At 37.8% G+C, this 13,216-nt stretch overlaps 1 protein-coding gene across 1 annotated transcript in view; it reads right to left on the bottom strand.

Moving 5' to 3' along the window:
* The window catches only part of Kiaa0586 (KIAA0586 ortholog), a 127,475-nt gene that overhangs the window by 24,855 nt on the left and 89,404 nt on the right, over nucleotides 1-13,216 (bottom strand). The window contains exon 25 of the mRNA XM_045155579.1: nucleotides 8,123-8,240. Within this exon, the coding sequence (XP_045011514.1) occupies nucleotides 8,123-8,240 (118 nt within the window). The remainder of the gene's footprint in view (nucleotides 1-8,122; nucleotides 8,241-13,216) is intronic.

Raw genomic sequence — 13,216 nt, 5'->3', positions numbered from 1 at the left:
GCAGAGGTAGGAGGATCACCATGAGCCATCCTAAGACTACAGAGTGAGTTCCAGGTCAGCCTGGGCTAGTGTGAAACCCTACTTTGAAAAACAAAAAAAAAGGAACAAACAAAAAGGCAGGCTATTACTATTTTCTTACTTGCATTCTTATTAATTCTACAGACATGGTACATGAGAGAACTGGGGCTGAGGTAAGCAATATTTATATCTAGAAATGTAATTCTACAGACATGGTACATTAGAGAACTGAGGCTGAGATAAGCAACATTCATATCTAGAAATGTAATTCTACAGACATGGTACATGAGAGAACTGATGCTGAGAGAAGCAACATTCATATCCAGAAATGGGAATACTCCTTTAGCTAGGATGTTGTGCAGGAGGTTGAGTCCACTGAATCATGAATTCAGCTGGTGTTGAACTTTGTCATGACTGCACTTCAAAATCCTCTAACATCAGTGTTTTTAGGGTGGGCCAAGGAGATTAGAAAGTTTTCCTCAGTGTCCCTGTTCCACTGTCAGCTTCTGGTCTTCACTGTGATCTGCTTGCACCAGGTTTGGTCCCCAGATTATTTCCTTCCATTCACCAAGAACGGTAGGACTTCTCCACTCTCCTTTTACCCTCTTCCTAGACTCAGTGGGTGTACCTACAGCTTGGATAAGACAAATGTGCTACCCCAGCATAGTGGCTTATGTTTTCAGTCTCATGAGATAGTGAAAATAGGAAATCCTGACTCTGGTAATGACAACTATTCCCCTCATCTAGGTTTGTACCACTGAAGTTTCCTACAGACCTCACATCTTTCTCCAAAGGTTGGTGGAGAAGCAGCCTACATAGGCTATGAGCTCCCTCTGTATTTATGAAGCCCTGATTCTACACACTCATATTTATACAACACAGGTTCTATGTACCTGTGTTTATTAACCACTGCTCTATACACTTGGCCTGTAGCAACTAACAGGAGAGTTTAAATACATGCTTATCCACTCTACTGGAGGCCTCTTGAGGTTTCCTCTGATCCTATGACACAGCTCTGACACAATCAAGCCAGGGCTTACGTCCCACCTCTTTCTGGAGCAGTCTGTCTTTCCACAGACTTTACGTTACTTAACTGCTCTGCAACGTAAGTTGTGATGAGCTCAAGAAATGTTATGATCTAGGCATCTGAAATGTTTATGGAACATTTTACTATAGTTGGAATGGAAGTGACACTTCTACTTTCCTCACCCTACATAGAACAAAACCTCCCCATTCAGCAACATTCAAAGTCAATTTCTCTCTTACTAATCATTAACAGGAAAGATATAACCAGGCATGGTGGTGCACACCTTTAATCCCAGCACTTGAGAAGCAGAAGTAGGAGGATCACAGTGAGTTTGAGGCCACCCTGAAATTAGATAGTGAATTCCAGGTTAGCCTGGGCTAGAGTGAAACCCTACCTCAGAAAAAAAAGAAAGAAAGAAAGGAAAGGAAAGATATGTGGAAGACACATTAATTAGGACAATGCTTCTTACAAATTTAAATTGATTGATTTTTGGAGGACTTATTAGTCTGTGTCTCATCTGCTTCCCTATCATAATAAACCCAAATACATTTTACTTTGTTTTGTTTCAGTGCTAGGAATCAAATCCAGGGCATACGCATGCTAGCTACTATTTGGGCTATACTTCCATCACAAGACAGTTTAGAAACTATCAATTTACCTTAAGATTACAAAAAAAAGTTCACTATAATTCTGATAGTTATTAGAATTTAGGATATTTCAGATATAAAGGCAAAATGTATTACTTTATTAATAAACAAAATTATTTTATTTGTATATATGGTCAGAAATAACTTATAACACAGAGAAACAATAAATTTCCTAATTCTATAAATTTATAATAGGTGAGGTAGAAAGTGTTAAGAGAGTTCAGTACTGAATTTAGAATATAATGTAAAAAAATCCCACCCATGATTCTATAAATATGTTTTCCATAAAAATATAAACTAATGGGGAGGTAATATGATGAAGAATGGAATTTTGAAGGGAAAGTGGGAGAGGGAGGTATTACCATTTACCATGGGATATTTTTTATGATTATGGAAAATGTTAATAAAAATTGTGAAAAAAAAACCAAATAACAAAAAAAGACAAAATATATATAAACTAATCATTACTTTAGCACTTAGATATATATTTTTCTGACCAACATAGAAAACCTACATGAGGGCTGAAGAGATTGCTTAGAAGTAAAGGCACTTGCCTGCAAAGCCAAAGGACTCAGGTTCATTTTCTCAGGACCCACGTAAGCCACATGGACAAGGTAGTGCATGTATCTGGAGTTTGTTTGCAGTGGCTGGACACCTTGGAGTGCCCATTCTCTCTATTTACCCCCTCTCAAGTAAATAAATAAAAATAAAATTTTTAAAAAGTAAATCTATAAGAAAATATAAGAATTATGTGATTTTCAAGTCATTTTTTAAACCTAATCTGTCCTAGCATTTAGCCATAAAACATATGGCTTAATTTTCCCCCACTTGCTATAATATAGTCTGTTTAGTCTTCTAGTTGTTATTTAAAAATATATCTTAGGGCTGGATAGACGGCCTAAGGCTAAGGCGCTTGCCTGAGAAGCCTAAGGACCCAGGTTCGATTCTCCAGGTCCCACATAAACCAGATACATAAGGTGGCACATGTGTCTGGAGTTCATTTGCAGTGGCTAGAGGCCCTGGTGCATCCATTCTCTCACTCTCTCCTTCTGTCTCAAATAAAATAAAGAAATAAAATATATTTTGTTTATTTTCAATCAGGGGAGAGAGACAGACAGACAGACAGAAAGCATTAGCATACCAGGGCCACTGCAAACGAACTCCAGATGCAAGTGTCCCTTTGTACAGCTGACTTTATGTGGGTACTGGAGAATCAAACCCAGGTCAGCAGGCTTTGCAAGCAAGTGCCTTTAAGCACTGAGACATCATTCCCAGTCCTAATTATTGTTATTGTTATTATTATTATAGTCTTAAAATATGTTTAAAAGCCCAAAGAAGAAAAATATTTGTCTTGGCAAGTATCTTATTAAAATATACTATTTTGGGACTGGAGAGATGGCTTAGCAGTTAAGTGCTTGCCTGTGAAGCCTAAGGACACTGGTTCGAGGCTCAATTCCTCAGGACCCATGTAGCCAGATGCACAAGGGCGCACGCGCGTCTGGAGTTCATTTGCAGTGGTTGGAGCCCTGGAGTGCCCATTCTCTCTCTCTTTCTGTGTGTCTGTGGCTCTCAAATAAATAAAAATAAACCAAAAAAAAATTTAAAAAAAAATAGACTATTTTTATTTTAGCACATCACGTTGTATAACTTGTTTCTGGGTGTATCATAAATCAGTCAGTACATTTACACAGCTGAACAGTACCATGTGATCAAAAATAATCACATATAAATTCCATAGCAAACAAAAAGTTCCTATCATTAGTTTATTTGTTTTGAGGTTACTCAGATTGGCCTCAGATTCATAATCCTTCTGCCTCAGCCTACCAAGTGCTGGGATTCTGGGAATGTGCATCATACCTGACTTATAATGGTCTTATTTGGGCTGGAGAGATGGCTCAGCAGTTAAGATACTTGCCTGCAAAGCCAAAGAACCCAGGTTTGTTTTCCCCAAGACCTATATAAGCCAGATGCACAAGATGGCACATGCGTCTGGAGTTTGTTTGCAGTGGTTGAAGGCCCTGGTGCACCCAATCTCTCACTCTCTATGTCTGCCTTTTTCTCTCTCTCCCTCTCAAATAAAAAAAATTAATAAATAAAAATATTTAGAAAATAATTTTTTTAAAAAAGATCTTATTCAAATACCCCAGAAATATTCTGTCAGAATAATAAATTCAGTTTCTATCTTTTATGTTAATATATGAAAGCAATAAGAAAGAAGGGGGAAAAATAAGAATTTTGGCAATTCTCAGAAATATCATGGAAGAAAGATGTCCTGCCTTATCTTTGATTGTTTTATGATCACCAAAAGAGCTGCTATTTCTAGTCAACTGCTCAATTTCTTTATCTACACAAAGTGTTTCAAAGTGAAAAGCACAACTCCTGCTCAATAGCCCTAATTTGGGGTTCAAACACTCTTAGAAGCATTCATTTACAAAAAAATGATGCAGTTTGGATTCCCTTGGGACAGTGAATTTTCTTATCTCCACTCCTCTGTGTGGAAGAGACAGGACTTTCTTCAAGGTCAACCAAAGTCTTGACAGCCCCAGAGATTATCTTGGCATTCTGACTCTCCTATTCTCTGAAGTATTTGGCAATGTCTCAGAATTTCATCAGAAAAACAAAACCCCACAAGCTTTATGGGAAAAGTCCTAAGTGACTGCATGTGCCAAGTCAAGCATTTTTATTGAAGATATATTCAGTGTGGAGATATATATCAATTGTAGAGTGAAAGACTTGGCATCTACTTAAAATGCTCTATTTATACCTCACTGGGTTCTTATTTGTCTTAGTCAAGGCTGACATAGGTCTGCTCTCCTAACCTTTCCTATGAGATATAAAATTAAATGCAAAACATTAAACATATTAAGTTCAAATACTGTAAACTTTCTAAATAAAACTTCCTATTAGCTCACACCTTAGTTTCTCTTATTTTAACAATTTTTATTACCTTATTAAATATCAACTGTACATTACTTTACGGCATTGTATAAGTCTATAAAAATGTAACTATTGCCATCCTGTGGTCAAACATGTGAAATTGAAAATAGTTCTATATCAAATTATGAAAGAGAAATATTGACTTAAAATCTTAACGAAGATACTTTCTTATAAGCTGAGATAAATGATTGTTTTATTATAGATGTGACACTTCGGGAAGCAAATTTCATTGACAATTTGAGGAAAAAAATATTTTCAAACAACTTCAATGAACTATCTATTTCAAGTCAGTCTTGGTATTATCTTAGGAACACTTATTTGCTCCTATCTATCTATTCAGTGCTATGATGCATTTTAAAATCACCACCAGAAGAGTTTTATGAGCAACATTCTTTGTTGCCACTTTGTGAGATGCAGTTTTATTATGTGGCCTACACTGGCCTAAAACTCTTTTGGTAGTCTAGTCTGGCCTTGAATTTATGAACCTCCCGGTACTGGCAACTTTTCTTTTTTTTAAACATTTTTTTTTAATTTTTTATTTATTTATTTGAGAGCGACAGGCACAGAGAGAAAGACAGATAGAGGGAGAGAGAGAGAATGGGCGCGCCAGGGCTTCCAGCCTCTGCAAACGAACTCCAGACGCGTGCGCCCCCTTGTGCATCTGGCTAACGTGGGACCTGGGGAACCGAGCCTCGAACCGGAGTCCTTAAGCTTCACAGGCAAGCGCTTAACCGCTAAGCCATCTCTCCAGCCCATTGGCAACTTTTCAATTGAGTCTACATATAATTTAACACTAATGTAATATGACTGTGTTAAAACTGGTCAAAATTTATACCTGTACACACATGTAGATATAATAAAACCAAGTCAGGTGTGGTGGTGTACGCCTTTAATCCCAGCACTCAGGAGGCAGAGGTAGGAGGATTGCCATGATTTCAAGGCCACCCTGAGACTACGTAGTGAATTTCAGGTCAGCCTGGGCTAGAGTGAAACCGTACCTCAGAAAAAAATAAATAATAAAACCTACGATCTGCAGATGAGAGAAAACATGTAGTATTTGTTTCTCTGTGTCTGGAATGCTTCATTTAATATAATTTCTAGGCCATCCATTTTCCTACAAATATCATGATTTCACTTTTATTTAAGGCTGAACAAAATTCCATTGTGTATATGTACCACATTTTTTGTCCATTCATTTTTTGATCTAGGTTGGTTCCATTTCTGAACTATTATGACTAGTGCAGCATAATAAAAGTCAGTTGTATACTGACTTAAGAGTCCTTAAGGCATAAGCCCAAGAATAGTATGCCTGGCTCACACAGCAGTTCTACGTTCAGCTTTAACAGAAACCTCCACACTGATTTCCATGGTAGCTACATCAATTTAAACCCCCAGAAGCAATGAATAAGAAAGCCTCTTTCCTCACAATCACGCCATCATTTGTTCTTTTTTGTGTGTGTATGTATGTGTGTGGTATCCGTGCATGTATGTGTATTTGTATGTATGTAGATGCACGTGTAGGCCAGAGGTTCACATTAGCAGTCTCCCTTCATAGCACTTAACCCTTTTAAAAAAAATTCATATATGTATACAATAGTTTTTATCATAATCCCCTCTACCTTATTTTTTGAATCAGGTTCTCTTCATGACGCCGGAGCTCACTGATTCAACTCTAGTCAGCTTGTTCTAAGAGCACCCTTCTCTGTCTCTGAGCATTGAGATTACAGGCCAGCCACCACATTCAGCTCACGTTTGGTATTTACACGGGTTCTGGGAATCCCAACTCCAGCCCTCACACTTGAACCACAAGTGCTTTGTCCACTGAACCATCTCCCCAATCCAGTCATTTGTTTTCTTGACATTAACCATTCTGAGAATGAACAGGAATCTTAAAGTTTTAAGTAGGGGGAGGGTTACAGAAAAAGGAAAAAAAGGGGGGATAACAGATTATATTTGCCATGAAAGCATAAGAAGGTTATTGGGAAAAGGAGAGGAAAGGAACCAGCAAGAAGGTGGCAAGGAGTTGGGGGAGGGAAATGGAAGATCAGCAAAACAAAGTATGTGTGAATGTGCTATAATGAAATCCATTATTTTATATGCTAATTTAACAAACTAATTAAAAAATGATCAACAGGGCAAAGTTCTGAAAAGTAAGTAATACAGGAATAGAAGAAGATGATGGAGTTATAGCCAGGTATGGTGGATCATATGCCTTTAATCCCAGCACTTGGGAGGCAGAGGTAGGAAGACTGCCATGAGTTCAAGGCCACCCTAAGACTATACAGTGAATTCTAGTTCAACCTGGACAAGAATGAAACCCTACCTCAAAAAAAAAAAAAAAAAAAAAAAAAAAAAAAAAAAAAAAAAACAATGATGACAGTGATGGAGTTAATGCCTAACCTTCATGTGGTATAATCTTAACAAAAATCCTGAGCATATTCTCACTTGGAATTGTGCAAGAATTCAATAATATCTATTCACATTAGTATTATTTTGAAATTAAATTAAAACTCAGCAATACCTGAGACTACATAGTGAATTCCAGGCCAGCCTGTGGTAGACCAAGACCTTACCTTGAAAAACCAAAACAAACAAACAAACAATAACAACAACAAAACTACCTCAGGTAGATATATAAAAAAGATTCTACCAAATATTCCTTACTTGCAAAGTTTTAAACAAAAATATATCCTGGGCTAGGGAGATGGGCAAGTGTACATTTCTGTGCCAGTGTGAAGAGCTGAATGCCACTGTACATAGATACCTACCTTCACTTACAAACAAGAGCATGCACACATACATCATATACCCACAAATACCAAAGACAGAATAGAGAGAAATCTTGATTTCTACTGCCAAATGGATTCAGAATTTCAGTTATTCAAAATATAAATTAACAAGCAAGCTGACATACAAAACATGAGGCCAAAAGCCTTGTAGAAATACAAAGAAAACATGAAAGTGGTTTAATGCTCACATTATATGATTTTGATAACACAGAAAACTTTATATAATAGCATGTAACGTGAAAAATCATTTTAAGCTATACTGACTATATAAATAAACTAAATTATTAATAATAAACTATATTAAGCTACATAAAAGCATGTTAACAGCCATAATTCCTGCCTGTAGCATAGCACAATGTAAAACAGATAACTGTGATATGGACATAGATCTATTCATGGATGAAAAGACCTTGAAATTCAAATACAAAACTAAAAAAGGGGAAAGTACTACATAAGAGTTTTAAAAACTCTTTTAGAAATAGTGCTTACTAGGCTAAAAAAAAGTAACAAATTTAGTCAAATATGAAACTATTCATCCAAATGGACTAAATAAAAACAAAAGAGAAAAAATAAACCCTAGAGGCAAGAGAGAGATTAAAAGTATTCTCATTATATATTTATAATCTATCAGAACAAAATAAAATCAAATAATAAATGTTTGAAAATAAAATACAAGTATAAAATATTACTATTAAAACACTTGCCTTGTTGTTGTGAAAGTGAAATATCCGATTTACTTCTTACAAGTATTAAACGACTGTGTGCTGGCATGGTTGAACTTTGCTCAAGTTGTTTAACATCCAGGTCTTGTTTCTGTTCATACTAAAGAGTTTAAGACATAAAGTAATAGTATTATTTAAGTTCAAATTGATTAAATTGTTCAGGTAGTTATTATATGAAAATTAAATAAATTGTTTTGCTTTCTAACAGCTAATTTTTGTCATTTGTTCATTATTAATACCTATACCAAAAAATGGGTGGCAAAGTACATTAATACATATGTATGTGTGTGTGATGTGCATGTGTGAGTATGCATGGTTTGTATGTGTGTAGGTATACATATGTGCGGGTACAAGTGCATGCACATGCATATGAAAGCCAGAGGCTCACACAGGATGTCTTCCTGGAATACTCTCCACAGAGTCTCTCACTGGTCACACCAATCATGAGTTTGGCTAGTCTAGCCAGCCAGCAAATCCTAGAGATCCTCCTATCACTGCCGCCATTACGTGCATGTGTGTGCATGCATGTGTGTATAAACATGTCAGGGCCTCCTGACATTACCAAGGAACAACAGATGCTTGCACCACTTTTTGCACCTGCTTGCATGGGTGGTTTGGGAGTTGAAATCAGTCCAGCAGGCTCTGTAAGTAAGCACCTGTAACCACTCAGCCATCTTTCCAGCCTTGCTTATTTTTGAAATTTATTTACTTTTATTATTTTTGAATGTGTAGACATGCATGTGGAGGCCTGAAATTGATGCTGGATCGAACCTGGCTTTTTACATAGGTGCTTGGGGGATATGAACTCAGGTCCTTATGCTTTGGGGGCAAGCTAGCTATCTCCCTAGCCCCATTTGCTTGGTTGTTTCGTCTTGTTTTGGGGACAGGGTCTTATTCTGGCTCAGGCTGACCGAGAATTCACTCTGTAGCCCAAGCTGACTTTGAACTCATGGTCATCTCTCTACCTCAGCACCTTAAGTGCTGGGATTATATGTGTGAGCTACCATACCCAGCACACTTATATTTTTTTTAAGATTACAAGAATATTTTAAAAAATATTTCAAATATATATATATATATCTCAAATTTTAACTCATTTCTTTTCATTTTTATTAGACAGCAGAGCAACTCATAAATCAAGCTTTTCTAGATTTATACACACATGATTGAATGAAGAGAGATAATAGGGCTGGTGGGATGGCTTAGTAGTTAAGGCACTTGCCTGCAAAGTCAAAGTACCCAGGTTTGATTCCCCAGGATCCACGTAAGTCAGATGCACATGGTGGTGCATGCTTCTGGAGTTTGTTTGCAGCAGATAAAGGCCCTGGTGTACCCATTCTCTGTCTCCCTCTCCTCTCTCTTTCTCTCTCTCAAATAAATAAAATAAATAAAAAGATTTTTTTTAAAAAAGAAAAAGATAGCATAAGAAAATTTACCTAATGCACTGCAATGTTCAGAGCTTTTTGTTAAAAAATCTTTTTTTTATTTATTTGAGAGAGAAAGAGACAGATACAGAGAGAATGGGTGTGCCAAGGGCCTCCAGCCATTGCAAGTCAATACCAGACACATGTACAATCTTTGTATCTGGTTTTATGTGGGTACTGGGAGGCTGAACCTGGATTCTTTTGCTTTTTAGGCAAGCACCTCAACCACTAAGTCATCTCTCCAGCTCATTCATAACTTTTATATACAGTGATATTAATTTAATTCTCACAAGTGTAAGGGGGTATTATTATCCTCCATTGCCATTCAAAAACACATGCTTCACTATAAGCCTCATCATCTGTGTATTTCCTAACCAAATGTGAAATTGACAAGAGACACAATTACATATCATAAGCTAGGATGACTTTAGCTATTTTTGTTCCTGTTTTATAAGATTAATTGTGACTATATCCTGAGAACAGCTACTTTAATAGGAGCTCTGGACTCTTATCCATAAATACAACCAGGGACTCAACTATCTTTCTACATGGACTCAAATTTTTGTAACAGTCCTGTTCTGGCAGGCACCTCTTCATCTAAAGATAAAAATGAATAGTTTTAGATGGCAGTAATAGCAACTGTACTTAACTCTGGTCTTTCAAGTAGATAGTCATTAGTCATGTAGGTTTCTGCCTTGAAGGATATAATTTAGTGTATGTTGTAGTTTGAATTAGGTGTCCCCCAAACACTCATGTGTTCTGAATGCTTGGTCCCCCAGCTGATGGAATTTTGGGAGATTTGCTGGAGGAAGTGTGTTGTTGGGGATGGACTTATGGGTGTTATAGCCAGGTCCCCCTTGCCAGTGCTTAGCTCACTCTCCTGCTGCTGTTGTCCACCTGAGTTGGCCAGGTTATGGTGTCCACCCTCTGCTCATGCCACATTTTCCCCTGCCATCATGGAGTTCCCTCCCAAGTCTGTAAGCTCAAATAAACCCTTTCCTCCTACAAGCTGCTTTTGGTTGGGTGCTTTGTGCCAGCAAAGTGAAGGTAACTGCAACAGAATATTAGGAAATAAATGGGCAGTATAATTTGAGCTTAATTAGAAACTCAAAACTTGAAATGTTCCAAACTCCCAAACTTTATGGTGCCTTAAGTGGAACATCCTATACTTGAGCTCATGTGACGGGTCACAGCCAAAAGATGAGCACATTAAAAGCAACATAGGCCGGGCATGGTGGCGCACGCCTTTAATCCCAGCACTCGGAGGCAGAGGTAGGAGGACTGCCATGAGTTCGAGGCCACCCTGAGACTACATAGTGAATTCCAGGTCAGCCTGGGCTAGAGTGAGACCCTATCTCAAAAAACCAAAAAAATAAATAAATCGATAAAAATAAAGCAACATATAAAATCACCTTCCTGTTATGTGTGTAAGTTGCACCTGAACAACAAGTGAATTTTTTGTTTAGACACGGGTTCCATTCTCAAGATATCTCATCATGTACATGCTCCAAATCCAAGTGAAAAGCTGAAATTCAAAGCACTTCTGACCCCAGGCACTACTGATAAGAGCTCCTCAACCAGTCTATCTGATTGTGACTGATCTGAAGCAGAGCCTCCATGTTGGCTCCCTTCCTGTACCGTGAGTAACAACTGTGCATTATAGAGATAAACTGCCTGTGCTCAAATCTGACTAAGTGATTTTCTACTTTGGGTTTTGTATCGCAGTCTTTGATATTTCCATTTCCTCATAAGGTGAGGACAATAACAACTACCTCCCTGGGTTGTTGTAAAGACAGAATGAGATAAAATGTATAGAACTTAGGATAGCATCTGACAAAGCAACCCTAGAAATAAGCATGCTACCATTATCACTAACCACATTAGAAAACTGAAGGAACTCTGAGGCTAAAGAAACAATCCAAAGGGGGCTGGAGAGATGGCTCAGCAACTAAGGCATCTGCCTGCAAAGTCTGATGACCCGAGTTTGATTCCCCAGTACTACCATGCACAAAAGGGGTACATATGTCTGGACTTGTCTACAGCAACTATAGGCTCTGGCTGGCATGCCCATTCTCCTACTCTCATTTTCTCTATTTATTGCTCTCTTTCTACCACAGGTGATGCATGCCTTTAATTCCAGCACTTGGAAGGCTGAGGTAGGAGGATCACAATGAGTTCAAGGCCAGCCTGAGACTACATAATGAATTCCAGGTCAGCTTGGACTAGAGCAAGACCCGATTAAAAAAAAAAAAAAAAAAAAAAAAAGGCATGGTGGCACACACCTTTAATCTGAGCAGTCCAGAGGCAAAGATAGGAGGATACCTTGAGTTCAGGGCTACCATAAGACTACATAGTGAATTCCAGGTCAGCCTGTGCTAGAGTAAGACCCTACCTCATAAAACAAAACTAACCATACAGGACTGGAGAGATGGCTTAGCAGTTAAGGGGCTTGCCTGCAAAGCCAAAGGATGTAGGTACAATTTCCCAGGAACCATATAAACCAGTTACACAAGGTGGCACATGTGTCAGGAGTTTGTTTGCAGTGGTTGGAGACTCTGATGCACCCATTCTCTCTCTCCAATAAATAAATAAAAATAAAATATTTAAAAAACTAAACATACAACCAGCTAGTGGAGCTAAAATGATGAGCTCCAGTTTCAGCAAGAGACTCTGTCTCAAAAAATAAGATGGTGGGCTGGAGAGAAGGCTTAGCAGTTAAGGTGCTTGCCGGCAAAGTCAAAGGACCCAGGTTCAATTCCTCAGTACCCACGTAGAACCACATGTACAAGGTGGGGCATGTGCCTGGAGTTTGTTTGCAGAGGCTAGAGGCTCAGGTGTGCCCATTCTCTCTCTTTCTCTATCTGCCTTCTTCTCTCTTAAATAAATAAATAAAAACATTTTTAAAAATAACATGGAGCAGAGAAAGCATTTGACAAAATCCAACAGCCCTTCATGATAAAAGTCCTACAGAGACTGGGAATACAAGGAACATATTTCAATATAATAAAGGCTATTTATGACAAGCCTACCGCCAACATATTACTAAATGGGAAGAAAACTGGAAGCTTTCCCACTAAAATCAGGAACAAGACAAGGGTGTCCACTGTCCCCACTTTTATTTAATATAGTTCTGGAAGTCTTAGCCATAGCAATAAGGCAAGAGACACACATAAAAGGGATACAAATTGGAAAGGAAGAGATCAAGTCATCATTATTTGCAGATGACATGATTCTATATATAAAGGACCCTAAAGACTCAACAGCAAACTGTTAGAGCTGATAAAAACCTACAGCCACGTAGCAGGATACAAAATAAGTACACAGAAACCAGTAGCCTTCATATATGCTAACAACAAACACACAGAGGATGAAATCAGAGAATCACTCCCATTCACAATTGCATCAAAAAAATAAATAAATAAAGTACCTTGGAATAAACCTAGCAAGGAAATAAAGAATCTCTACAATGAGAACTTTAAAATACTCAAGCAAGAAATTGCAGAAGACACTAGGAAATGGAAAAACATCCCTTCTTCCTGGATTGGGAGAATCAATATTGTGAAAATGGCAATCTTACCAAAAGCAATCTACACATTTAATGCAATCCCCATCAAAATTCCAAAGGCATTCTTCATGGAAATAGAAAAAACAA

This window comes from Jaculus jaculus, chromosome 7 (genome assembly GCF_020740685.1).
Source record: "Jaculus jaculus isolate mJacJac1 chromosome 7, mJacJac1.mat.Y.cur, whole genome shotgun sequence".
NCBI classification, from domain to species: Eukaryota; Metazoa; Chordata; class Mammalia; order Rodentia; family Dipodidae; genus Jaculus; species Jaculus jaculus.
The sequence above is the reverse complement of the archived record's forward strand: the minus strand, read 5'-3'. Positions and strand labels throughout refer to the sequence as shown.